Here is a 27,580-nt window from a genome sequence, read left to right as displayed (position 1 = left end):
TCGCCAGACAACCAATCAAATATTTGGATTTTAATTTAACATACGTATAAGCTATGCAAATGTTGTTCTTAGGTCAATGCTAGGTCATACACAAAGCTATATACCGAAAATATACATATACATACCATATTCAACTATGTTCAAATTGTAAACCTTTGTGTGTTGATACGAGTCTGTTATGTTATGTGCGTGTGAAATTTTATCATTTGTACTTATCACATTATTTCTTACCCAACGTAGTTGCGAATCCTAAGTTCGATATGCTTGTTAGCCAGATGTATCTGTAGTTGACCCCCAACTGAACACCATAATAAGACCCAACTAACTATTTTATTTTGTTGCTTTCCCAACAGCCGTTCAGCAGTTATCCGCGGACGCGTTGTCACCTCCCTGGGCATGGGGCTGGTGGGCGTGCGCGTTTCCACTACAACCCTGTTGGAGGGTTTTACACTCACTCGCGACGACGGGTGGTTTGATCTGATGGTCAATGGCGGAGGAGCAGTGACCCTGCAATTTGGACGCGCTCCGTTCCGACCGCAGTCACGCATTGTGCAGGTTCCATGGAACGAGGTCGTTATTATCGACGTGATGGTTATGAGCATGTCCGAGGAAAAGGGTCTGGCCACGACTACAACACACACTTGCTTCTCGCACGACTATGATCAAATGAAGCCGGTTGTATTGGCCTCATGGAAGCATGGCTTTCAGGGCGCCTGCCCAGATCGCAGTGCCATACTGGCCGAGTCGCAGGTAATCCAGGAGTCCCTGCAAATACCTGGTACGGGCCTAAATCTGGTTTATCACTCCTCCCGCGCTGCTGGCTATTTATCAACAATCAAACTCCAACTGACGCCCGATACGATACCCGCTTCGCTTCATCTTATTCATTTGAGAATTACCATCGAGGGCATCCTATTTGAGCGCGTTTTCGAAGCTGATCCGGGCATTAAATTCACGTATGCTTGGAACCGCTTGAACATATATAGACAACGTGTCTATGGCGTCACTACAGCCGTAGTTAAAGTGGGGTACCAGTACACGGACTGCAAGGATATTGTATGGGATATACAGACCACGAAACTCAGTGGTCATGACATGTCCATCTCAGAGGTAGGCGGCTGGAATCTGGACATCCATCACCGTTACAACTTCCATGAAGGAATTCTTCAGAAGGGCGACGGCTCTAACATCTATCTACGCAACAAGCCTCGCATTATTCTGACTACAATGGGCGATGGTCATCAGCGTCCGCTGGAGTGTCAAGATTGCGATGGTTTGGCCATGAAGCAGCGCTTGCTCGCCCCAGTTGCCCTGGCTGCCGCTCCAGATGGCAGTCTCTTCGTTGGTGATTTCAACTTTATTCGACGTATAATGACGGATGGCAGTATTCGCACGGTTGTCAAACTGAACGCCACACGCGTCTCCTATCGCTATCACATGGCCCTGAGTCCGCTTGACGGTACTCTCTACGTATCCGATCCAGAATCTCATCAGATAATACGCGTGCGCGACATCAGTGACTACTCACAGCCGGAACTGAACTGGGAAGCGGTTGTGGGTTCCGGGGAGCGCTGCTTGCCCGGCGATGAGGCTCATTGTGGTGATGGTGCCCTGGCTAAGGACGCAAAACTGGCCTATCCCAAAGGCATTGCCATCTCCAGCGACAACATTCTTTACTTTGCTGATGGCACCAACATCCGGATGGTAGATCGTGATGGCATCGTGAGCACACTCATTGGCAACCACATGCACAAGTCACACTGGAAGCCCATTCCGTGTGAGGGCACACTCAAGCTGGAGGAAATGCACTTGCGCTGGCCCACGGAACTGGCTGTGTCGCCAATGGACAACACTCTCCACATCATTGACGACCACATGATTCTGCGAATGACCCCCGACGGACGCGTCCGCGTTATTTCTGGCCGTCCACTGCATTGCCCTACCGCCACCACAGCCTACGATACAGACCTAGCCACTCATGCTACTCTGGTTATGCCGCAATCTATTGCGTTTGGTCCGCTGGGCGAACTCTTTGTGGCAGAAAGCGATTCTCAACGCATTAACCGCGTGCGCGTTATTGGAACGGACGGACGTATTGCTTCTTTTGCGGGAGCCGAGTCGAAGTGCAATTGCCTGGAGCGTGGATGCGATTGCTTCGAAGCTGATCACTATCTGGCGACCAGTGCTAAATTTAATACCATTGCCGCTTTATCTGTCACTCCAGACGGACACGTACATATTGCCGATCAGGCTAACTACCGCATACGCTCTGTCATGTCCAGCATCCCTGAGGCAAGCCCATCGCGAGAATATGAGATATATGCGCCAGATATGCAGGAGATATATATCTTTAATAGATTCGGACAACATGTCTCTACTCGTAACATTCTAACCGGTGAAACTACATACGTCTTCACCTACAACGTCAACACATCTAATGGAAAGCTCAGCACCGTAACGGATGCGGCGGGCAACAAGGTCTTCCTTTTGCGCGACTACACCTCTCAAGTGAATTCAATTGAGAACACCAAGGGTCAGAAGTGCCGCCTCCGCATGACTCGCATGAAGATGTTGCACGAATTGAGCACACCAGACAACTACAATGTCACCTACGAGTATCACGGACCGACAGGATTGCTGAAGACAAAGCTTGACTCTACAGGACGCTCTTATGTGTACAACTACGATGAATTTGGGCGTCTAACTTCAGCTGTTACACCGACTGGTAGAGTCATTGAACTCAACTTTGATTTAAGTGTAAAGGGGGCTCAGGTGAAGGTCTCGGAGAATGCACAGAAGGAGATATCCATGCTAATACAGGGCTCCACGGTTATTGTTAGGAACGGAGCCGCAGAATCGCGTACTTCTGTCGACATGGACGGCTCGACCACGAGCATCACACCCTGGGGTCACAATCTACAAATGGAAGTTGTTCCTTACACAATTTTGGCCGAGCAGAGCCCACTACTAGGCGAGAGCTACCCAGTTCCAGCCAGGCAGCGCACGGAGATTGCCGGAGATCTGGCTAACCGGTTCGAATGGCGCTACTTTGTGCGACGCCAACAACCTCTCCAGCAGGGCAAGCAAAACAAGGGAGCACCGCGACCGGTCACGGAAGTTGGACGTAAACTGCGTGTCAATGGAGACAATGTTCTAACTCTGGAATACGATCGTGAAACGCAGTCGGTTGTTGTAATGGTCGATGACAAGCAGGAGCTTCTCAATGTGACCTACGATCGCACTTCGCGTCCGGTTAGTTTCCGTCCACAGTCGGGTGATTACGCTGATGTTGATCTCGAGTATGATCGATTTGGACGCTTGGTCAGCTGGAAATGGGGAGTGCTGCAAGAGGCCTATACATTCGACCGCAATGGACGCTTGAATGAGATTAAGTATGGCGATGGATCATCGATGGTTTACACCTTTAAGGACATGTTTGGCTCCCTACCCCTTAAAGTGACTACTCCTCGACGCTCAGACTATCTACTGCAATACGATGATGCCGGCGCTCTACAAAGCTTGACAACTCCACGAGGTCATATTCACTCCTTCTCACTGCAGACGTCACTCGGCTTTTTCAAGTATCAGTACTACTCGCCAATTAATCGACATCCCTTCGAAATCCTATACAACGATGAGGGCCAGATTCTAGCCAAAATACATCCACATCAATCCGGTAAAGTCGCTTTTGTGCATGACGCTGCAGGACGTCTGGAAACCATTCTGGCAGGACTTTCGAGTACCCATTATACTTATCAAGAAACTACTAGTCTGGTGAAGTCCGTTGAGGTACAGGAGCCAGGTTTCGAGTTGCGTCGCGAGTTTAAGTATCACGCAGGTATCCTTAAGGACGAAAAACTGAGATTTGGATCAAAGAACTCACTGGCATCGGCTCACTACAAATACGCCTACGATGGTAACGCGCGCTTGAGCGGCATTGAGATGGCTATTGACGACAAGGAGCTGCCTACCACTCGCTACAAGTACAGCCAGAACCTGGGCCAGCTCGAAGTAGTGCAGGATCTGAAGATCACCCGCAACGCTTTTAATCGTACCGTAATTCAAGACTCTGCCAAACAGTTCTTTACCATTGTAGACTATGATCAGCATGGACGTGTTAAGAGCGTATTAATGAACATCAAGAGCTTCGACGTGTTCCGCTTGGAACTCGACTACGATCTTCGTAATCGCATTAAGTCCCAAAAGACAACCTTCGGCAGGTCAACAGCCTTTGACAAGATTAACTACAATGCGGACGGACACGTCATTGAAGTTCTGGGCACCAACAACTGGAAGTATCTATACGATGAAAATGGCAACACAGTGGGTATCGTCGATCAGGGCGAGAAGATAAACCTTGGCTACGATATTGGCGACAGAGTCATCAAGGTGGGCGATGTCGAATTCAACAACTATGATGCACGCGGATTTGTTGTTCGCCGAGGCGAGCAGAAGTACAGATACAATAACCGAGGTCAACTGATCCACGCCTTCGAGCGGGACCGCTTCCAAAGCTGGTACTATTACGACGATCGCAGCCGCCTTGTAGCCTGGCACGACAGCAAGGGCAATGTCACGCAGTACTACTATGCAAACCCTAAAACGCCGAGCCTGGTCACCCATGTGCATTTCCCCAAATTAGGGAAGACCATGAAGTTCTATTATGACGATCGGGACATGCTGATCGCGCTCGAGCATGCTGAGCTGCGATACTATGTGGCCACTGATCAAAATGGTTCTCCACTAGCCTTCTTCGACATGAACGGAAGCATTATGAAGGAGGTAAAGCGAACGCCTTTTGGACGCACCATCAAGGACACCAAGCCCGACTTCTTTGTGCCCATCGATTTCCATGGTGGACTAATCGATCCCCACACAAAACTGATCTACACCGAGCAACGACAATACGATCCAACTGTGGGTCAGTGGATGACGCCACTTTGGGAAACGCTGGCCACCGAAATGTCCAACCCCACCGACGTATTTATCTATCGATACCACAACAACGATCCCATCAACCGTAACAAGCCGCAGAACTACATGATCGACCTTGACGCCTGGCTGCAGCTCTTCGGCTACGAGCTGAACAATATGCAGAGCAACAGATACACCAAGATGTCTCAGTACACGCCACAGGCCACCATCAAGTCGAATACGCTTGCACCAGACTTTGGTGTTATCTCCGGCCTGGAGTGCATCGTCGAGAAGACCAACGAGAGGTTCAGCGACTTTGACTTCGCGCCGAAGCCACTGCTCAAAATGGAGCCCAAGATGCGTAACCTGCTTCCACGTGTGAGCTATCGTCGGGCCGTCTTTGGCGAAGGCGTTCTGTTGTCACGGATTGGAGGACGTGCTTTAGTCAGCGTGGTGGATGGCTCCAATAGTGTGGTACAGGATGTAGTTAGCTCGGTGTTCAACAACTCCTACTTCTTGGATCTGCACTTTAGCATACATGATCAGGACGTATTTTACTTTGTCAAAGACAACGTACTGAAGCTGCGAGACGATAACGAAGAGCTACGCCGCCTTGGCGGCATGTTTAACATATCAACGCACGAAATCAGCGATCATGGTGGCAGTGCTGCAAAGGAACTACGTCTGCATGGGCCCGAGGCAGTGGTTATCATCAAGTACGGTGTGGATCCCGAGCAGGAACGACATCGCATACTCAAGCATGCGCACAAGCGCGCAGTCGAACGTGCCTGGGAGCTGGAAAAGCAGCTGGTCGCAGCTGGCTTCCAGGGCCGTGGCGACTGGACCGAGGAGGAAAAAGAGGAACTCATACAGCACGGCGACGTTGATGGCTGGATTGGCATTGACATCCATAGCATACACAAGTACCCACAGCTGGCTGATGACCCCGGCAACGTGGCCTTCCAGCGCGATGCCAAACGCAAGCGTCGCAAGACTGGCAGCAGCCACAGGTCCAGCTCCAATCGACGACAGCAGAAATATGGGGAACTGGCTGCGTGAGTGGAGGAGGATCTGGATAGTGAAGCTAGCAGTGAAGCCATGGAAGAGTATGACGGGCCGGAGGACTACTTGATAGCTGTGGATAAAGCTGTCCGCATGACAAACACCGAGGCAGCCGAGGAGCAGTTTTTGTAATTACTTAGGTGAAATAAAGCAGCGATAAACGGTAAGCGATAAGCATTAAGCACAACACACACAAACAAAAAAACAAAAAACAAGAAAACACGACACAGTTCAATTTAACTCATTAATACAGACTTTAATCGCGTTTAAAGTTTAATATTAGTAACCAGGCAAACCCGAACACTATCGAAGAACAAACCAGCAATCCACGTAAATTTCTATAAATGTACGTATACATAACAAATATATGTATGTATGTTGATGTTGAGTTTAGGGTAACAATAGGGATATGTTTAGACCATGTGCAACATTATATGTATATTTTATAAATCTGGCAAATCTAATGCAAGGCGAGCACACCTCCCCTTCAAAGAGAGCCCGCCAATTCGTACGACAAAGAGGCGTATAAAGTAAACATTCTTTCCTTCGGGCATATAGATTTGTAGGAAGAAAGGGCAAGAAGAAAACATACAACTCTGTAGAATTAGAGAATTCTTCTTCGGTATCCAAAATCCAAAGGAGAACCGCCTTGATTCAGTCTACAGAAGTCTTATTAGCCAGTTGCATTCGATGTCAGACAAGTATTACACAACAGAAAAAGAAAAAAAAAGAAACGAAATAAATTACGCATATTCGAATAGGTAATATATTAATATATATCATAAATTAATGTAAAAAGTTGAGAGTCCCCCGCATAAAAAGAAAAACAAAAAGAGAAAGTAATGGACAAAAGCAATTACAGATGCAAATGTAGTATTCCCTAGCCTAGCCCATACTCGTATGGTAAAATGAACTTAAAAGCTGCTTCACTTCAATAATGCTTTGTATATTGTACATACACACACACACATACACACTTACATATATAAAAACAACTACAATACTTAAATATGCTTTAACACTCAGCGCGCCATTTTTGAATTTATTTTTTTTTCATTGAAAACCCTTGATTCTGGGCATACGTAAATCGTACGTAGTCGTGACATCTTTTGACTCATATTTTAAGCAAATGCTCGAATTTACTCAAACGCATATACTTAAGTTTGACAGCCAAAAATCAAAATACTTTTGGGTCAGCTACCCTTACCAAACAAAATACTTACATACTCGAATTCCTACATTCACCATTGATTCTCCTATCATTTTCACTGATTTTATAAACCGAAACATGAACATGAACTGTTGTATTCATTTCGAAGGCAAAATGCATTAAAACCTTTTACAAATTGTGATATATTTCTAAACATTTCGTTTCACAACTGGAAATGTTACATAAATGTTGAATCGAAGTAAAGCAAATCGAACCGAAACGTTTAAAACAGCAAAGTACTTTACTCATTCGTGTGTTTTTAGTTTTTTTTTTAACGTAGTCTATTAAGGTTTTAGTTTTTTAAAATGCAATATTTAATTTAAAAGTTTTGCCATGTTAATTTGTAAAAGCAATGCAGTTTATAATGCCTTTAATCCAATGCTAGATTAAGATCGATCCTAAAGATTTTTATTATTTTTTAATTATTGCAACTTGAAAAGCATTTAATTTTTTAAAACCAAATTTTATATTCTGTCTTTTGACTCGTCACTTTGCTAAAGTGTTTTTGTTTATAATTATTCACATTATTAAACTATTTATAGCTGAAACTAAACTATTGACTATTGAGATATAAATAATCTAGCAATAAACGTAAGAACGGATACTTAAGTCTTGAACATAATATAAAACACAACCATATGAGATACACATTGTAATATATACACACTCAACTACACATCGTTACTAAGGATTAGGCTAAGTACGAAACTCATAAGATCGAAATATAGCACTTAACTAATGTGAAAGTGAAAAAGGAGTTAAAAATAAAACGTAGGAATTAGCTAAAGTGTTAGTAATTTTATTAAATAAAATTATATATAATGCAGAACACATTTAATAAACATTACAAATATTAAGTCTAAGCAGCAAATAAAACAAAATACATATAATATAAAAACAATAAAAGCAAACAAAACGAAACTCATATATTGTATACATAAGTGTATGTATGCATCGATCGTGTCATGCGAAATGTTGTGTAAAGAAAAGCATTAAGAAAACGTAATTTTCATGTTTTCCAAAACGATTAAACAAAAAACAAAAAAAAGAAACTATTTTACACAAAACGAATTGTAAAGTAAAATGCAGCAAACGTATATAAATGTATATGTAGTAAAATTAAGCAGCATTATATTAACCAAAAACCAAAATAAAATTATTGAAATCAGCTAAAACAAAATATGAATTGTGACTGAGAGAACGAAGAGAACGAAACTATCTACGTCTACTCAATTGTGCTTAAATTTACTATGTATCTTTTGTTCTTCAAAACGAAGTGTACATTTTCCGATAAACAAACAAACACACACATACACACACACACACACACACACACACAGAGAATTACAATTCGTTAAGCTCATGTTTAGATTATGTATTGGTACAGACAAACTTATAGCAGAGAAACGTTGATAGAGCTAAATGATAACCCTTTGATAATAAATAAATTATGAACAATACTTGTATTAAATGTACGAAATTGTCACCAACACCTTTGCATGAATCATGCGGAGTGAAACAAATCGAAAGGTCATGAAAATTGAACAAAAGATACTCGTATGCAAAGCAGAGATCAAACACATAACACACATTTATGGCAAGCCGGCATATATGATGCAACCCCATATATATCTAATAATATAACGAATAAAGCGATTTCAATAAAATAAAAATTAAAAAAAAAAACATTGAGAACTTTTTACATTTTATATAAATGTTTCTAAAAAAGGTAAGTATTAAATCTTTCGAATTTTATCTGATCTTTCAGATATATTTGCGTGTAAAAAGATTATATAGTTTTACATTTTTTTTTATATATGTTTATATTTGCTAACGACAAGTTGTCTTTACCTTAGACTTAAACTTATCTGGTATAACTCGGCTCTGACTATCTTTTTAAATTTTAGTTTATATATACTGCGCAATCAGCTTTTTTCTAAACATTTCCCACCCATTTTTCAGCACACTCTCATACACAGTGGAACATATTTCCTTACGAAATTAGACGCTACTGGGTAAGTCCTACCATTCGCCCTTTCCCTACAAGCGCTGTCACATACCTACAACCGGTTGAACCCATTCAAGCAACTTTTAAGAAAAAAGAATAAACTTATCTTGAGCTGTCGGGTAATTGATTTCAGTTAATATTTAAAATGTAATCATTTACAAACCGTTTTCCCCCATCGAACACGGAACCCTTCAATTGATTATCGAAACTTTGTTCCCTGCACCAACAGTGGTTGTTGACCCACATAGAGCTTAAAGTATATATACATATTTGTTGAGTTTGGTCAAGTTGACCAAGCTCATTACGAGTAATCAAATTGCCCTAAATTTATTGTCTGTTCACAAAGTAAGCCGAGACAGTAAGGATATATTCGGCAGGTCGAAGAGTTAGACATTTGACTTACGGTTTTGCAGATGTCTAAACATAGTGAAGCTGGAGCTGAACTGAGTTTGATGAAAATTTCTTGGAGAACAGAATATTTTGTCATATAAGAACCTACTCTCCGACCGATCTTTCCTATGTCAGTTATATGATATAGCAGCCCGATGTTGATATAATTTGCATATATATGAGCACAATAGTGAAACTAGAAATGCCGATTTTGGTCAAGATATCTTGATAAACATTAAAGAACCTTATTTTCGTCCGATCGTTCGTATTACAGCTAAATGATATACTTGTGCGATCCGGCCGGTTCCGACACATGTAGTGCCTGCAACAGAAAGTCGCACCTATGCAAAGTTTCAAGACGAAAGCAACATAGATAGATAGAAACAAACAGACGGACATGGCTATGTCAAATCGGCTGTTGATGTTGACCTAGAATATATATAATTTATGGGGCTGGAGATGTGTCCTTCTATAGAAAAAGAGTATATTGGTTTTATGCAATCTTCATATGAACATAGTCTCTTTAATGACGAGTCTCTGCACAGCGGTTTGCAAACCCCAATATCAATATATTTTTAGACTTTTTAATTTTGTAGTGTGAAAATCCTTTTGAACATCCTACTGAAAAAATATCCTTTCATTGTTGGCAACAGCATCCGCTTGTCGCTAAAATGAAGATTGTAAATAAGCTCAATTGAAACTTTTTCCTCGAAGGTCAGTGCCTGACTAAGTACATTCGTGCTGCGAGTCAAAACAAGTAGCTTGCCGTTCAGACTCTTATCAATTGCCTGAAGATCGTTTACTTTCTTTTGCTGATCCGATCAGAGGCGGATTTCCGGAAACCACTGATGAGAGTTCAAAATTATTAATAGTCTCACGATGCAGATCATTCACTTGCACGCCTGAAAGCTCGGCCAATTGTTTAATGCTGCCAATGACAATTGTTTCATCTCAATTAGGAGAGCGCCAGATTGAGATCTACAAAAATATTAAATTTTAATCACAATCTAAGTAGTATTCAGCACAACAAAACATCTACTTACTGCCCATTCTCTGGCCTCATTTAATCAGGCCGCAACGCTTACCTTAACAGAATTTGGAATCCAGTAAGTCTGAGTGCTGCAGGCGTGCTGCAGGTCAATAAGTTTTTGGAAATATGTATGTTCAACCTGCGCAAACAATGACGGACCGTCTTGCAGATCAGCGGAGTCTCTGAGCGCCAACAGAAGAGGTTGCTATGTTTCACCTGGCCGCTCAAAACCAATTTCCCGATCGCCTCTAAGCATTAGGTACTGGCCCACAGTCATTCACCTGCAGAGTAAGCCGGCAAGCTTTGTCCACAGGCCAAATCACATCGCTGTCGCCGGGCAGACGCGGTAATCATCCTCGCCAAAATCAAGCGCGTTATAGAATATACCTATAAAATGTGAAAGTACAAAATGTATTTGATGGCAACATGTACATATCGAATGCACCGCTACCGGCTATCGATAAAACAATTGCACAGACCGTGAATGTCTGCAGTATTGCTTTAGTATTTTGCTTCTTGGTATTTCGTATTTTCGAAAATATAGTATAATTTTGTTTTAGTGATTTGGTCACACTTTCTAATCTTTGGTATTTTGAAAAAACTAGACTGTTTTTGTTTTCATGATTTGGTCATACTGCCTAAACGTTGGTATTTTTGACAAATCGGTATATTTTAGTTAAAATGATTTGGTCACGCTGTCTTAAAGTGCATATTCATCATAGTCACGTTTTATTAGCAAAGTTAAATGTAAGAAATTGAAATAATGGTATGTATTTAGATCTTTCACTTTAAAAATACGTGCGCCGGCATTAATTGGCGTGTTTGTCGTTCCTTATAAAAGTTAATTACCTGTATCTATTACAGAATGTACGTATGAGTCGAAATCCATGGCATGTCAAATTTTTTGCATTTAGCAAAAAATTGCTAAGAAGTACATTATTTTAAATGATCGTGGTCTCAGAATACTTTCACGAATATACAACATAAAGAAGGCCCTAATCAAATTCACCTTTAAGCGTTTTCCCAATGTCGACGGAAAAGGCCTAAGGCCTTTGCCATCGGCGACCACATGCACAAGTCACACTGGAAGCCCATTTCGCGCGAGGGCAAAATAAAGCTGGAAGAAATGCACTTGGGCTGGCCCATTGAACATGCTGTGTCGCCAATAGACAACACCCTGCGTATCATTGATAATCACATGTCACCCGAAGGACGCGTGATAATTTAAAAATTTGAAGCTCTTGCCAAATCGCGATCAGTTCTAAAAACAAAATGTGTAGCGTTCTGTCGATTTTGCAGGCTTTCATGAATCCTTAAAGGTATTTAATCGACATATATTTGTTTACAAAAACATATACATTTTTCATTTCGTATTTTTCAGCCTAATCTGAGCACATAAACTGTAACTGGAGGTAAAGTTATACGTTTTTTGTTTAAACAAATTCCTAAGAAGGCAGACTGCCCCGAGTCAGCAGCTTTTCATAAAAACATGTTTATATCGACGACTGAGGTCAAACTAACAAACTGTTAAATTGTGAGTGACTTAGGCGGACGAAAAAACCGGCGCACAGAAAATAAGCAAGCGATCAAAATGCGAGTGTGAGCGATGCGCCACAATGTTCAGCATACACATCCACACAAACACGTGAGAGATGAGCCACAGAGCTGAGCCAAAGCCAGAGATAAGCAGTCACCTGTTTGTGTGTGTGTTCGCTGTTATTTTTCTACTTACGCTCACGCGCTCACGATTCTTTTTGGTGCTAATCGCTGATTGGTCCAGTCAATAATTGCTGGCGTTCGTGTTCTCGCCTGGTCGTTTGCGTGCTCTATTTTCTGTGCGCTGTGGACCTGCGCAACTTTATTCTATGTTAGTGTGGCCTCATTAGTCAATCTTTCATGCTGTTATGCTGTGAGTGATAGTAGCCTTTTATTATGTTAGTAAGGGCAAGTACCGTCCTTTTTTTTTCAATAATATACCTTTTTGAACTCGGACAGACAAAAACTTAATGAATTTATTATATAATATAATATTTATATATAGAAATCGGTGTACAGAAATGGTCATGTCTTGTTTTGACCTATTTGCCTGCACTAGCAGTCATATACATACATATATGCATGTACATTTTTGTCGATTATCTCTGCAAACACATGTTTGGATTTCGCAAGTGATATCTTGTGCTTGTATGTAATTGCTTATGCGTTATCTAGCTTTGAATAGTGCTACCGATTCTGTCAAAAAACTTAAATTTAACCCTTTGATTTTTAATTTGTTTCAATGCCAATCGTTAGTAGGGATTCGAGTTCAAAAAGGTATTACATTCCTAAATCGGACATTGTTTACCCGAGATAACCAAAAAAAAACAATTCAATTCGTCTTATATTTCCGCCCTGCTCTAAAAAATCATAGTTTATAGTGCGATTTTCAAAGCTTTCGCGAAATCTTTAATGTGTGTCTTTAAAAAATCGGACGTATTTTAAATTAACAAATTTTTTATTTTGTATTTTTCAGCCAAATCTACCACGCTTATGGACAACATATAATCAGCAAATGATCGCTATTCATGGTACATAGTTGACCTATATAGCCTTGATTATTCCATATCATGGATATAGTCCTAGCGAACCTAAAGGCCTGAGTTCTCACAAAATGCGCTAGAACATGGTCCAAAAATATGTATGCCCCGCCTAATGAATGGTTCCTAGTTGACTATCATATCCTTGGTTATACCATACCATCGATATAGTCCTTGAAAACCTAAAGGATCAGATCCCTGCAAAATGTGCATTGAAATGGTCCAAAAACATGTATGCTTTTTCTTTCAGCAGCCCTTTTACATTACCTGCAGCTGCAGCTGTTGTTTAACAGTCGTCTTATATTCTAAGAACTCGTCCACCTTCTGGGCATTTCTGTTCGCCTGGTGTTTTTAGGAAATTTTAGTGAAAATTTGGGACCCAGCCGGCGACGAGGGCGCCCCTTTTGGGTATGCAATGAAATTTTTCGGCAGCTAAAAATATTTATTGTCGACCTTCTGGGATTTCTGTTCGCCTGGTATTTTGGCAGATTTTTAGAAAAATCTCGGCAGCCAGCGGTTGCCAACAGACGCCCCTGGCGGGTATGCAATGGATTTGTAAAGACCGTTGATTTTTATATTTTTGAATAAAAAAACAGGAGTTTCTTTAAATATTTGATTTATTTATGTTTACATTTTTAAAATTGTTGTTTTTATGCTATTTTTCTTAATTATTTCTCTTAAAATTGTACAAAACGAGCATAAATAAAATTATAGCTTATTTAAACTTAAAATACCTATGGAGGTCCTTGGAATTCATTGTAGTCCTTAATTTGTCAGTCTGAAAAGATAAAAACACATTTTAATTAAAAAAGGCGAAAAATGTATAGAGCGTTATATGTAGTGAAAAAAGGACATAGCTCGGTCATATCCTTGCAGATTTTCAAAGGACATGGTGCGTTAGGATCGTATAGACCCACTACATCGATCTGCATCAAAAAAAATTGGGGTCATCTAAGAGTCACATGACTTGTATTTTGACTTGCAAAATTTCAGTCGCGGCGCGCACGAAAACGAGGCGAAAACACAAATCCTTCAATATATCCAAAACTACAAGGACGATCTTAATGAAATTTGGCCGGCTGGTAGTCCTAGTTAATACACTTTTTTTGACACATGACTCGCAAGGATATGTAAGGATACGGCCGAGCTATGGCCTATTTTCTGTAAGCAAAATTGTCCTTAACACTTTTTTGTCTGAAGGACTTTCGTCCTTTGGGTTGTTAATTCTTGAATGGGAGGGTGAGGAGTATCTACTGGCCAAAGCACATATCGCTAGTCCTTCAAATGGCCAAGTTAGCCCGGATTTTTTCGATTTTAGCCAATTTTGCGACTAACCCCCTAGGAAAAATTTAGGTGAAATTTTTTGTCGAATCTTTGAAATCCTTGAATGCCAATCGATAGTCCTGCTCCCCGCGAGTTCAAAAAGGCATATCCTTCCTATATCCTTAAGGATTTGGCCGAGTTATGGCCATTAAAAAAATGTCCTTTTTAGAAATTTGGCCATATTTCGGAAACGACAAGGACGATTTTATTATCCTTTGGCCAGTTTATGGTCCTTGTTCATAGAAATGGTTTGACACATGACTTGTCAGGATCCGCAAGGATACGGCCGAGTTATGGCTTTGTTAATTTACGAAATGATTGTACTCATATTTAGGCTGTCTGAAGGACTTTCGTCCTTTTCATTGTATATTCTGAATCGGGAGGATGAGGACTATCAGCTGGCAAAAGGATATGGTGATCCGCAATGATACGGTCGATCTACAGCCTTCTTTCTTCCCAGGCAAATATCTCTTTTATTAAGCTCCTTGAAGGACTTTCGTCCTTTTTATTACATATTCTATGTTACCATGGCAAGGACTTCATGAATGCCAAAGGACTTCAGGATTGTGCTTGAAATGGCCAATTTATGGCCGAATTGCTAATTAATATCCTTTTTATATATATATATAACCATATCTTGAAACCACAAGGACGATTTGGATATGCTTTGCACAGTTAGTATCCCTGGCCCTTACAAATTTTTTGATGGTAACTGTGGTCTGTACGTGACATTGAACACAGGACTCTGTTTGGGCCCAGTTTTTTTGATTTGTGATAAAGATAAAAATGTCCTTCGGTCAAATACCAGCGCTATTAACATAAGTCGTTTGGCACAGGACAGTTTGGGAACCGCACGAAGGCCATCGACTTACAATACTGTTCTTTTATCTTGGGTTGGCAAAACAATGAAACCCATATGTGACTTACCTAGCTGTGAATACCAGCAATCTGGAGGGCATGAGGGCCGTGGCCTCAGGCTGCACAATAGAATTGCGATCACGTTATTTCGCGGAGATCATTAAAAGATGTGCAACAAAGGCATCCAGATTAAGTTGTTCTAAAACCTCCAACAGTATATAAGTAAATCTGTTGTCCCAAAATCACCTGAAAGAATGGGATACTGTAATATAAACAGAAACACCTTAAGCTTTTGTTATTACCATGGTAAAAGCAGGCGCGTGAGAAGGAGCAAACAGTCTGATTCTGACTGCACAATAGATTGGCGATCACGTTATTACACGAAGATCACTGGAAGACGTGCAACAAATGCGCCCAGATTAAGTTGCCTTAAAACCAACGACATTAAATATGTAAATCTGTTGTCCCAAAATCACCTGAAATAATGGAATAAATTTAATATGAACAGAATCACATTAAGCTGCTGCTCTTACTTTGTATCACAGCGAGCAACCTGATGTGGCGCTATTACAGTCTACGTTAAAGGTATTTGTCCCCCTGCTCTCCAGGCACTTGGGTTTCGTAATGTGCAACCGTTCTCTATATCCACACAGCTACAGAACTGCAAACACACAGAAAGCATTCTAATTAGCAAATAACACCGTATTAAATGTCAATCGATGGTCCTGAATCCTGTGAATTCAACAAGATGTGTTCCTGCCAGATATTCAAGAATTTGTCCGAGTTATGGCCAAAAAAACAGAATCGTTTTTAGAAAAGCAGCTCTACCTATCATTGTTGGCAACAACATCAGATTATCATAGATATGAAGACTGTAATTAAAACTTTTTCAAAAAGACGAAATCATTTACCGATGGGGCTTAAAATAAATATCGATTAAGCACCGACATTTTTGACATAACTTAGAAATTCAACACCTACAATAGGCTGTGACCCTTTGGGGTTCTCAGTAAATATTGGGTTCCAGACGGTTAGCAAAATTAGAACATGGCATCGAAAGGAATCGAAATGCATTCAATTCCAGTCCCTGACTAAGTACATTCGTGCTGCCAGTCAAAACAAATAGCTTGCCGTTCAAACTTATTAATTACCTGAAGATCGCTTACTTTCTTTCGCTGATCCACCACATAAATGGTGTAATTGAAGCCGTAGAGACCGTAAAGCACATCCAGGTCGTGTCGCAATTCCGACCATATGACATACTGCTTGCTGCTACTATCCCGAATTATAAGCTGCGCCTTCTTTAGCTTTTGCACAGGAGTAGTTCCTCGTTGGGCGTCATAACCACTTGGACCAATATCTCATTATCGCTGTATATCTCGACCAAACTTGGTCTGTCCAGGCACTACCGTATAAAGACAGTAAATTTTCATGCATTTTCTTTTGCAAATAACTCTAAAAGGTACTCACCTTATTCGGGCCCCAGTAAGTCTGAGCTCTGCAGGACAATAAGTTTTTGGACAAATGTTCGACGGACGCAAGCCACGACGGCACCGCCTTGCAGATCAGCGGATTGTGTGAGAGCCAACAAAAGAGGTAGCTATGCTTAACCTGGCCGCTCGAAACCAAATTTCCGTTCGCCTTTAAGTAGCTGGCTATTAGGTGCATCTCCATCTTCTTAACATATTGGCCCGCAGCCAGTGACCTCCGCAGTATGCCGGCCACCTCTGTCCGCAGGACAAATCACAACACTAGACTTACTGGTATTACCCGCCGCCAGTCATCCTCGCCAAAGTAGGACCCATTATGGAATATATGTATAAAAGCCAAAAGTCCGAGATTTATATGATGACAACATGTGCATATCGAATGCAGCCCTATCAAATGAGCTGGGTAACACCGTACTATCGATAAAATAATTCCATGAAAACTTGCAATAGTGTATTAGTATTTTGTTGATATATCGTATTCGGTCACACTGTCGAAACTTTGGTATTTTGGAAAACCGGACTATTATTGTTTTCATGATTTGGTCACACTGCCTAAACGTTGGTATTTTTGAAAAATCGGTATATTTTAGTTAAAATATTTTGGTCACACTGTCTAAAAGTGCATATTCATTATAGTTACGTTCTATTAGCAAAATTAAGGGTAAGAAATTGAAATAATAGTGTGTATTTAGATATTTCACTTTAAAAATACGTGCGCCGGCATTAGTTGGCGTGTTTGTCGTTCCTTATAAAAGTTAATTACCTGTTTTTATTATATAATCTACGTCTGAGTCGAAATCCATGGCTAGCAAACTTTTTGCATTTAGCAAAAAATTGCTAAGAAGTACATTATTTTAAATGATCGTGGCATCGGAATACTTACACGAATATACACATAAAGAAGGACTCAATCAAATTCGCCTTTAAGCGTTTTCCCAATATCGACGTAGAATGACTTATTTCCATTCCCATCGGCGACCACATGCACAAGTCGCACTGGAAGCCCATTTCGTGTGAGACCAAAATAAAGCTGGGAGAAATGCACTTGGGCTGGCGCATTGGACTCGCTGTGTCGCCAATAGACAACACCTACACATCATTGACGATCACATAAAACCCGACGGATACGTATATGTTAAATTTGACCGCCACCAGATTCTACAATAGAGACCTGGCCACTCATGCCACTCTGGCTGTGCCGGAATACATTGTTTTGGTTTTAGGCATACGTAAATCGTAAGTAGTCGTGTCATTTGACTCATAAAGCAAGTGCTTGAATTTACTCAAACGCATATAATTAAGTGTGAGCCAAAAATCAAAACACTTTGATCACCTACCGTTATCAAACAAAATACTTACTTTCACGAATTCCATTTGATTTAATTTTTTAAAACCAAAATCTATTATCTGCCTTAACTCGTCACTTTACTAGTGTTTTTGTTTATAATCATTCACATTATTGAACTATTTATTGACTATTGAGATGCAACGCAAAAATCAATCACGTATCACTCATTTATGACAAGCTGGCATATATTATACACTCATATTTATTTAATAACATAACGAATAAAACGAAAAATTTAAAAAAAAAAATCAATTTTATGTAAATGATTTTTTATATGGTAAGATTTATTTGCGTGGAATTTGATTCTATTGATAAAAATGTTTTGATATATATATATTAATATTTGCTAACGGCCAGGTATCTATACCTTGCCTAAAACAGTATATAAACGTATGCAATGGATATGCTTATGCGATCCGGCCGGTTTCGGTTACTGCGTGCAATGGAAAGACGCATCTATGCAAAGTTTTAAGGCGATAGCCTTAATTACTTTCCACAAATCTATAGAAAGAAGAGTATATTGTTTTTATACAATATCCGTTTGCATTAAGGTTGCAAATCCCATTAACAAAATATTTTTTATGATTGTTTGATTTAATACTGTGAAAATCGTGTTGCACAGCTGACTGGCAACAGCATCAGCTTGTCACTAAAATGAAGTCTGTAATGAAGCTCAACTGCAACTTTTTCAAAAAGTTTATTTCTTGTACCGATTCGGCATACAATAAATACCAATCAACAACCGACATTTTTGACATATTTTAGAAATTCAACGCCTACAATAGGCTGTGACCCTTAGGGTTCTCAGTAAATATTGTGTTTCCAGGCGGCTGATTAACAAAATTAGAATACGGCACCGGGAGGACCTCGAAGTCCAGTGCCTGACTAAGTCCATTCGTGCTGCGAGTCAATACAAGTAGCTTGCCGTTCAGACTCTTATCGATTGCCTGAAGATAGCTTAATTTCTTCTGCTGATCCATCACATAAATAGTGTAACTGACGCCGTAGAGACCGAAAAGCACATCTAGTTCGCGACGCAATGCGGCCAAGGTGATGTACTGCTTGCTGCTACTATCCTGCAGTAGGATAGAGCCCTTGTTGCTGTTAGCGAATCGTGGTTGTAGCTCGCCATCAAGGGTTACATTCAGCCACGCGAGATTGGGCAGCTGCAGCTCCTCAGCAGAACAAATTGTCAAATTAAGCTGAACACCTTTAAGGTCCACTAGCTCACTGATGACAAGGCGCTTTGAAGCGGCCTGCTTTTGGTCAAATGGAAGAAACTCGGACTTGACGGCCCCCTTTATCATGGGCGCATAGTTGACCAAAACCCTCTGCAGTTGTGCCAGCGATTCCTGTGCTTCCTTTTTCGCATCAGTACTCTTTAAATCATAGTAAATGATAACCGGGTCCGTAGGTATCAGCTGCGCCTTCTTCTTTAGCTTTTGCACACGGTTAATTGCTTCGCGTGCCAAGCCTTCTTCGAGTAGTTCCTCGTTGGGCGTCATATCCATTAGGACCAGAACCTCATTATCGCTGTGTGCCTCAAAGTTTCCGCCAACCTTGTCGGAAGTACAGTAAATGATGCGCACCTCCTCCAGCTCAATTCGTTGATCCAATATGCCAAAATAGCCCTGGGCTACATGCTTCTGAATCTCGTCATCTTTGAGCCCTTTGATGGCGGCCATTACAGCCTTAAAATTGCCCTTCAGGCGCTGGCCCAGAGTCTATGTCCGTCAAAGGTTATTGATCAGTAAGAATTAAAAATTCGTATTTTAGCATCAAATGCTCACCTTATGGTCAGGTTCCGCACGCAGAGTTACTCCGTACTTTTCCTTGTCCGAGCTTAGAGTCAGCTTGCGTACATTGAGCTCGCTTAGTATGAAATCTTGCAAGGTTTCAATTTCAGCCAGAGTTTGTTTGTCCTTGTGAATAACAATGATTTCCGAAATGGGATACTTGACGGGCAGCGTGCGACGGTCGCGCATAACGCGACCTAGCTCTACCACTGACTGCATTAATGCCACGGACCGCTCGATGTCGCTGCGAATAAATTTCTTCTGGCTCACAGGCATCATTTGATAGTGCACAGAATCGGCATGCTCCAAGCTGCCTGGAGGCTGAAAGAGCACCAGACGCTGGAAAATGTACTCGGATAAATACGGAGTGAAGGGCGCCATCATCTTAACCATAGTGTACAGCACATCATAAAGAGTATCTAACGATTGTATGCATTGCTGGGCGCTCAGCTCGCCCTTAATGCGGCGACGATTCAACCTCACGTACCTAAAAGAAATTGGACACAAAACTGCAATCATGATCTAGAAAATAAGTTAATTTGTCTTACCAGTTGGTCAGCTGGTCAATAAACTTGGTTAGTTTGGGCACCACCGTATAAAGGCGGTACATTTTCATCTCTGTTGCAAAGAACTCTAAAAGGGACTCCTTAAACGACAGGATCCACACGTCAATGACTGAGGCATGCTCCATGTTTTTCAGATGCCTTGAACGCTCATAGGTGTACTGGGCCTTGCCGTGCAGCTCCTCTTTTTCGTAACGCACAATGTTTTGGAGCAGGAAGCGGTAGGCGTTGTACCATGGCAGGAATACATCCTTAATTATATCACGCACGCCTTCCTCCTTAAAACGCAGGCTTTCTGCGCGCACAACTGGCGAGTTGATGAGATACAGACGCAGAGCATCCGCGCCGTACTTGTGAACCACCTCCATGGGATCCGGGTAATTTTTCTTGCGCTTGGACATTTTCTGCCCATCGGCGGCCAGCACCAATCCACTGGCAATAAGGTTCTTAAACGGAGCCTTATTAAATAATGCCGTTGAGATTACCAGAAGCGTATAAAACCAGCCGCGTGTCTGGTCAATACCCTCGGCAATGAAATCCGCTGGAAAGTTATTCATAAAATCTTTTTCGTTCTCGAAGGGAAAATGTTGCTGGGCGAAAGGCATTGAACCGGACTCGAACCAGCAGTCAAAAACAGGCGCAATTCGTCGCAGCGGCGGATTTCCGGGAACCGCTGATGGGATTTCAATGTCATCAATAGTCTCGCGATGCAGATCATTCACTTGCACGCCTGAAAGCTCGGCCAATTGTTTAATGCTGCCAATGACAATTGTTTCATCACCATTTGGAGAGCGCCAGATTGGTATAGGAGTACCCCAATACCGATTACGGGAAATCTATAAAGATATTAAATTTTAATCACATAAGCTAAACAATACTCAGCACAACAAAGGGTATACTTACAGCCCAATCTCTGGCCTCCTTTAGCCAGTTGCCGAAACGCTTCTCCTTAACAAAGTCCGGTACCCAGTAAGTCTGACCGCTGCAGGCCAACAAGTTTTTGGACATATGTTCGACGCGCACAAACCACGATGGCACCGCCTTGTAGATCAGCGGAGTATCTGAACGCCAGCAGAAGGGGTAGCTATGTTTCACCTGGCCGGTCGAAACCAAATTTCCGTTCGCCTTTAAGCTGGCTATTATGTGCTTGTCCGCATCCTTAACATACTGGCCCACAAAGTCAGTCACCTCTGCAGTGAACCGGCCGGCTTCATCCACAGGACAAATCACATCGCTTGACTTACTGATAATGCCCGCCGCCAGGCAGACGCGATAATCGTCCTCGCCAAAGTAGGGCGCGTTATGGACTATACCCGTGCCAGAGTCCTCCGTAACATACTCATCCACCAACACACGGTGGGCCTTTACCTCAACGCCACGTTTGGCAAAATAGGGGAACGCCGGCTTGTAGTGCAAATCCTTAAGGGTTTGCCCGGCAAACTTCTCCTTCAGCTCGTATTCCGCCTCCGTCTTATACACATAAGACAATCGCGACTCAGCCAAAATAAACAGTCGATCGCTTTTTACATCGCGCACCTGCAGAAAAGTCAAATTATTTAATTATTGCAATGATATGTATTAAATAGTGAGATATTCTGGATATATATTTCTAATTATCTTTCGCGTACCCGAGACCCACGCGCCATGCCCACTCAATAGCAAAGTTCATAGTATAATTACTAAACTATACATACCTTGACATAAGTCATGGTGGGGTGCACACAGCAGGCGAAATTTGAGGGCAGTGTCCAAGGTGTTGTTGTCCACACCAAGAAGTAGGTATTGGGAAGCGTAACCGCCTCAAGTGCAACAACTACGCAGGGATCAACGACCTCCTTGTAGTTCTGGTTCGCCTCGAAGTTTGATAACGAGGTGGTGCAGGCAGTAGAATACGGCATAACCTTTACACCTTGATATACCAGACCTTTGTCATAGAGCTGCTTGAATATCCACCATATTGATTCCATGTACCATGGGTACAATGTCTTATAGTCATTCTTGAAATCAATCCAGCGACCAACGCGCGTCACAATGCTTTCCCACTCGTCCGCATAGCGCATGACAATCTTTCTGCACTCGGCGTTGTACGCCTTAATGCCCATTTTCGCGACATCCTCTGGACCCTTAATGTTGAGCAGCTTATCGATCTCGAATTCCACGGGCAGCCCGTGGCAATCCCAGCCAAATCGGCGATCCACATGGTAGCCCTGTTGGTAGGCATATCGTGTGACGATATCCTTAATTGTGCCAGCCAGGATGTGTCCATAGTGCGGCAAGCCGGTCGCAAAGGGTGGCCCATCGTAAAAGGTGTATCTAACAATTAAATGAAAATATATAACAAAGATGATGCAATCGACAGTAGTTCTTACTTCGGCTTTCCCTTCGAGAGCTGGCTACACTTCTCGAAAATTTTCTCGGCACGCCATTGCTTCAGCACATTTTCTTCCTCAGCCGGAAAGTTGATGTTCTCAGGAACCCGACAAACGTCGCTGCGTTTCAGTTTCCCTGAAGTGCTCATTTCTGTTAGACTGGATAAGTAAACCGTACTTTTTACCTTTAATTAAATGCAAATCAATGCTCACCTTCCTTTTAATATAAGCCAAAAGTACGAAATTGATGTGATGGCAACAACATGTGCATATCGAAGGCACCGCTATCAAATGGGTTAGAACTATCGGACTATCGATAAAACGATTATACAGACCGTAAATGTGTGCAGTATTTTATTGGTAATGTGTTCAGTAAACCAGTATATTTTTACTTTCATGATCTGGTCACACAGTCTAAAATGTGTACAATTAACTTAGCCGTGTTTTATCAGCAAAATAAGTAATAAATAGAAATAATAGTGTATATTTAGGTCTTACAGTTTAAAAATACGTGCGCCGACATTAGTTGGCGTATTTGACTCTCATTAATAATTTGAATTACCGGCATTTATAATAGAACTTGCGTCTGAGTTACATTCGCAATCGAAAACAATGGCACGCCCAATTTTTCCCAATCAGCAAAAGATTGCTGAGAAGTTAATTATTTTAAATGATCGTGGCCTCGGAATACTTACGCGAATTTACAACATAAAGAAGGCATGCGGCGATACCAAATCGAAGCCAGGCTTTCTGTCTGAGAAGTCCCTGGAGTCCTCAATCAAATTTATTGTTAAGCGCTTTCCCAATATCGACGTAAAAGGCCTAAGTGCTATTGTCAATATCAAGGCAGAGATTATTAAGTCCCTTTCGCTCTACTACCACACTTTTGTCGATCTGCTCGAATTTAAGGATAATGTGTGCGAGCTGCTCACCACAATGGATGCTTGCCAGATTCACCTGGACATAACACTCAACTTTGAGCTGACCAAAAACTACTTGGATCTAGTAGTTACATACGTATCCTTGATGATAGTGCTCTCTCGCGTCGAGGATCGCAAGGCAGTGTTGGGACTCTACAACGCCGCCTATGAGTTGCAGAACAACCAAGCAGATACAGGCTTTCCTCGGTTGGGGCAGATGATTCTTGACTACGAAGTGCCGCTTAAGAAACTGGCTGAAGAGTTCATTCCACACCAGCGACTGCTCACAAACGCGCTTCGCTCTCTGACTTCCATCTATGCCCTGCGTAATCTTCCAGCAGACAAGTGGCGCGAGATGCAAAAGCTCAGCCTAGTGGGCAATCCGGCCATTTTACTGAAGGCAGTGCGAACGGACACCATGTCGTGTGAGTACATTTCGTTGGAGGCTATGGATCGCTGGATCATATTCGGGCTACTGCTGAACCATCAAATGCTAGGCCAATATCCGGAGGTAAACAAGATTTGGCTCTCCGCGCTGGAAAGTAGTTGGGTGGTAGCACTATTTAGGGACGAAGTGCTTCAGATCCACCAGTACATTCAGACAACCTTCGACGGAATCAAAGGCTACAGCAAACGAATCAGTGAGGTGAAGGAGGCCTACAACACGGCCGTTCAGAAGGCAGCTCTGATGCATCGCGAAAGACGCAAGTTTCTGCGGACCGCGTTGAAGGAATTGGCGCTTATAATGACCGATCAACCTGGCCTGTTGGGTCCCAAGGCAATCTTCATATTTATTGGACTTTGTTTGGCGCGTGACGAGATTCTTTGGCTACTTCGCCATAACGACAATCCGCCGCTGCTGAAACACAAAGGTAAGAACTTCCATCATCTCATTGTGCACCTACTAATAAGGATCACTAACAGGCAAGAGTAATGAAGATCTGGTGGACCGTCAACTTCCGGAGCTCCTGTTCCATATGGAGGAACTGCGAGCCCTGGTGCGCAAATATAGTCAGGTAATGCAGCGCTACTATGTGCAATATTTGTCCGGATTCGACGCGACGGATCTGAACATACGCATGCAGAGCCTACAGATGTGCCCAGAGGACGAGAGTATCATATTTAGCTCGCTTTACAATACGGCCGCTGGCCTTACTGTCAAGCAGGTGGAGGACAACGAGTTATTCTACTTTAGGCCATTCCGGTTGGACTGGTTCCGCCTGCAAACGTATATGAGCGTGGGTAAGGCAGCGCTGCGTATTACAGAGCATGTGGAGCTGGCTCGCCTGCTAGACTCGATGGTGTTTCATACGCGCGTTGTGGACAATCTGGATGAAATACTGGTGGAGACTTCGGATTTGAGCATATTTTGCTTCTACAACAAAATGTTTGACGATCAATTTCACATGTGCTTGGAATTTCCGGCACAAAATCGCTACATAATTGCATTTCCATTGATCTGCAGCCACTTTCAGAATTGTACGCATGAAATGTGTCCAGAGGAGCGGCATCATATACGCGAACGATCGCTGAGTGTGGTTAACATATTTCTGGAGGAAATGGCCAAGGAGGCAAAAAACATCATTACTACCATTTGCGACGAGCAATGCACCATGGCGGACGCCTTACTCCCCAAGCATTGCGCTAAGATACTGTCCGTTCAGTCGGCACGCAAGAAAAAAGACAAATCCAAATCCAAACACTTTGATGACATTCGCAAACCAGGCGACGAATCGTATCGCAAGACCCGTGAGGATTTGACCACCATGGATAAATTACACATGGCTTTAACGGAGCTCTGCTATGCCATTAACTACTGCCCCACTGTCAACGTGTGGGAATTTGCCTTTGCACCGCGCGAGTATCTCTGCCAAAATCTCGAACACCGTTTCTCGCGCGACCTGGTCGGCATGGTGATGTTCAATCAGGAGACCATGGAAATAGCCAAACCATCGGAGCTGCTAGCCAGCGTACGAGCCTACATGAACGTTTTGCAAACGGTCGAGAATTACGTACATATAGACATAACCCGTGTATTCAACAACTGCCTGCTGCAACAAACGCAGGCACTGGACTCGCACGGGGAGAAAACGATTGCAGCGCTCTACAATACCTGGTATAGCGAGGTGCTGCTACGCCGAGTGTCTGCTGGAAACATAGTCTTCTCCATTAACCAGAAAGCGTTTGTACCCATTTCGCCGGAGGGCTGGGTGCCGTTTAATCCTCAGGAGTTTTCCGATCTAAACGAATTGCGCGCACTGGCCGAGCTAGTGGGCCCGTACGGTATCAAAACGCTGAATGAGACGCTCATGTGGCATATTGCCAACCAGGTTCAGGAACTGAAGTCGCTGGTAAACACCAACAAGGAGGTGCTTATCACGCTGCGCACTAGCTTTGACAAGCCAGAGGTAATGAAAGACCAGTTTAAAAGGCTGCAAGACGTTGACCGGGTACTGCAGCGCATGACCATAATTGGAGTTATAATCTGCTTTCGCAATCTCGTGCATGAGGCGCTGGTGGATGTGCTGGACAAACGCATACCTTTCCTGCTTAGCTCGGTCAAAGACTTTCAGGAGCATTTACCAGGTGGAGATCAGATTCGCGTCGCCTCCGAGATGGCCTCGGCGGCAGGTCTGCTATGCAAGGTAGATCCCACGTTGGCGACCACATTGAAATCCAAAAAACCCGAGTTCGATGAAGGCGAGCACCTGACCGCATGTCTACTTATGGTATTTGTGGCCGTATCCATACCAAAGCTGGCACGCAATGAACATTCCTTCTACAGAGCTACCATCGATGGCCATTCAAATAATACACACTGCATGGCGGCTGCTATAAACAATATCTTCGGGGCTTTGTTCACCATCTGTGGGCAGAACGATATGGAAGATCGCATGAAGGAATTTTTGGCTTTAGCCAGCTCATCGCTGCTGCGTTTGGGCCAGGAATCCGACAAAGAGGCCACTCGCAATCGAGAGTCCATTTACTTGCTGCTGGACGAGATTGTTAAACAGTCGCCATTCCTCACCATGGATCTACTGGAATCCTGTTTTCCATATGTCCTTATCCGTAATGCCTATCATGGTGTCTATAAACAAGAACAAATAATGGGCCTTGGTCTATAGATGTCATAGGGCAAGCGGTCCCAATGGCCCCTATTCTTAACCGAGTATTTAGCTACATAGTTTTTGATATTCGATCATTGTGCATTATGCTTATGAATAATGAGTATATTATTCTATTGTTAAACTTAATAATAATATCTGATATATGATAATACCCCAACTAAACCCATGTCTGCGCATATAAGGCAAAAGTATTCAGCATTTTGATACATTATTTGTATAAATAAAGTGCATATGCAAACCAAATTATCAGATAAGTGTATTCCGAGGAAATCCTCAAACAATTCTGCACACATCAATTTAACACGTATACATGGTATTTGCATTATTTTTATTTTGTTACTCATGTATATATTAGATGTGTATTATTTGTAATTATTTTCTTTACGTGTTTATGGGAAAAATCTTCCACAATATTAAATTATTTGGTCACGTTTAATATTACTTCTTAGGTTGGTGTACAAATACATGTTGTAGGTAAGTAATAAAATATGTTTAATTCTTCTCCTAGTGAATTTGATTTCCCTAGCAAATACATATGCATTTTGTCTTAGTGAAAGTTTTTTCTTTTGTAAATTTCATTAGAGAATTGTCAATT

At 42.2% G+C, this 27,580-nt stretch overlaps 4 protein-coding genes and 1 long non-coding RNA gene across 11 annotated transcripts in view; 2 read left to right on the top strand and 3 right to left on the bottom strand.

The window, feature by feature from the left end:
- The window catches only part of Ten-m (teneurin transmembrane protein Ten-m), a 153,290-nt gene extending 139,484 nt beyond the window's left edge, over positions 1-13,806 (top strand). For 4 of the 5 annotated variants that reach the window (XM_064688985.1, XM_064688984.1, XM_064688987.1 and 1 more), the window contains one exon: positions 354-8,716. In XM_064688985.1, the coding sequence (XP_064545055.1) occupies positions 354-5,973 (5,620 nt within the window). In that variant the 3' untranslated portion in view covers positions 5,974-8,716. Of the gene's footprint in view, positions 1-353; positions 8,717-13,126 lie in introns of those variants that run through there. The other variant, XR_010437009.1, reaches the window with a different exon arrangement.
- A 12-nt stretch (positions 13,807-13,818) lies between these two features.
- Positions 13,819-16,028, bottom strand: LOC135433050 (uncharacterized). Its single transcript, XR_010437010.1, has 4 exons — positions 15,905-16,028; positions 15,674-15,847; positions 15,441-15,617; positions 13,819-13,968 (listed from the first exon to the last, which is right to left on the bottom strand). It is a non-coding gene; the product is annotated as an uncharacterized LOC135433050 (long non-coding RNA).
- Positions 16,029-16,209: 181 nt separating this feature from the next.
- On the bottom strand, positions 16,210-17,172 carry LOC135432938 (isoleucine--tRNA ligase, cytoplasmic-like). 2 transcript variants are annotated; one of them, XR_010436986.1, is made up of 3 exons: positions 16,842-17,172; positions 16,523-16,776; positions 16,210-16,255 (listed from the first exon to the last, which is right to left on the bottom strand). XR_010436986.1 is itself a non-coding variant. In XM_064688844.1 (2 exons), the coding sequence occupies exons 1-2, from the start codon at positions 17,043-17,045 to the stop codon at positions 16,675-16,677; spliced, it is 306 nt and encodes a 101-aa protein (XP_064544914.1). In that variant the 5' UTR covers positions 17,046-17,172; the 3' UTR covers positions 16,345-16,674. The 2 variants fall into 2 exon arrangements, 1 of the variants encoding a protein (XP_064544914.1); XM_064688844.1 differs by lacking the exon at positions 16,210-16,255 and having other exon boundaries at positions 16,345-16,776.
- A 1,710-nt stretch (positions 17,173-18,882) lies between these two features.
- On the bottom strand, positions 18,883-23,253 carry IleRS (Isoleucyl-tRNA synthetase). 2 transcript variants are annotated; one of them, XM_064688982.1, is made up of 7 exons: positions 23,151-23,253; positions 22,938-23,096; positions 22,263-22,881; positions 21,472-22,104; positions 20,554-21,404; positions 20,000-20,492; positions 18,883-19,933 (listed from the first exon to the last, which is right to left on the bottom strand). In XM_064688982.1, the coding sequence occupies exons 2-7, from the start codon at positions 23,084-23,086 to the stop codon at positions 18,986-18,988; spliced, it is 3,693 nt and encodes a 1,230-aa protein (XP_064545052.1). In that variant the 5' UTR covers positions 23,087-23,096; positions 23,151-23,253; the 3' UTR covers positions 18,883-18,985. The 2 variants fall into 2 exon arrangements, with proteins under 2 accessions (XP_064545052.1, XP_064545053.1); XM_064688983.1 differs by having other exon boundaries at positions 22,938-23,088; positions 23,151-23,222.
- A 115-nt stretch (positions 23,254-23,368) lies between these two features.
- Hem (Nck associated protein 1 Hem) lies at positions 23,369-27,228 on the top strand. Its single transcript, XM_064688974.1, has 2 exons — positions 23,369-24,729; positions 24,782-27,228. The coding sequence occupies exons 1-2, from the start codon at positions 23,550-23,552 to the stop codon at positions 26,980-26,982; spliced, it is 3,381 nt and encodes a 1,126-aa protein (XP_064545044.1). The 5' UTR covers positions 23,369-23,549; the 3' UTR covers positions 26,983-27,228.
- The last annotated feature ends 352 nt before the right edge of the window (positions 27,229-27,580 follow it).

The sequence above is a fragment of the Drosophila montana genome, unplaced genomic scaffold (genome assembly GCF_035044405.1).
Source record: "Drosophila montana isolate Dmon_TW-CO22-7 unplaced genomic scaffold, ASM3504440v1 contig_3216_1, whole genome shotgun sequence".
Classification (NCBI taxonomy): Eukaryota; Metazoa; Arthropoda; class Insecta; order Diptera; family Drosophilidae; genus Drosophila; species Drosophila montana.
The sequence above is the reverse complement of the archived record's forward strand: the minus strand, read 5'-3'. Positions and strand labels throughout refer to the sequence as shown.

Coding starts and splice junctions, on each gene's coding strand:
- LOC135432938 (XM_064688844.1), bottom strand. CDS start 17,045: ATGGAGATGCACCTAATAGCCAGCTACTTAAAGGCGAACGGAAATTTG. Junction 16,777..16,841: donor CTTACTGGGGCCCGAATAAG/GTGAGTACCTTT, acceptor TTTATACGGTAG/TGCCTGGACAGACCAAGTTT.
- IleRS (XM_064688982.1), bottom strand. CDS start 23,086: ATGAGCACTTCAGGGAAACTGAAACGCAGCGACGTTTGTCGGGTTCCT. Junction 21,405..21,471: donor AGGAGGCCAGAGATTGGGCT/GTAAGTATACCC, acceptor ATATCTTTATAG/ATTTCCCGTAATCGGTATTG. Junction 19,934..19,999: donor GTGCGGAACCTGACCATAAG/GTGAGCATTTGA, acceptor TGACGGACATAG/ACTCTGGGCCAGCGCCTGAA.
- Hem (XM_064688974.1), top strand. CDS start 23,550: ATGGCACGCCCAATTTTTCCCAATCAGCAAAAGATTGCTGAGAAGTTA. Junction 24,730..24,781: donor GCCGCTGCTGAAACACAAAG/GTAAGAACTTCC, acceptor GATCACTAACAG/GCAAGAGTAATGAAGATCTG.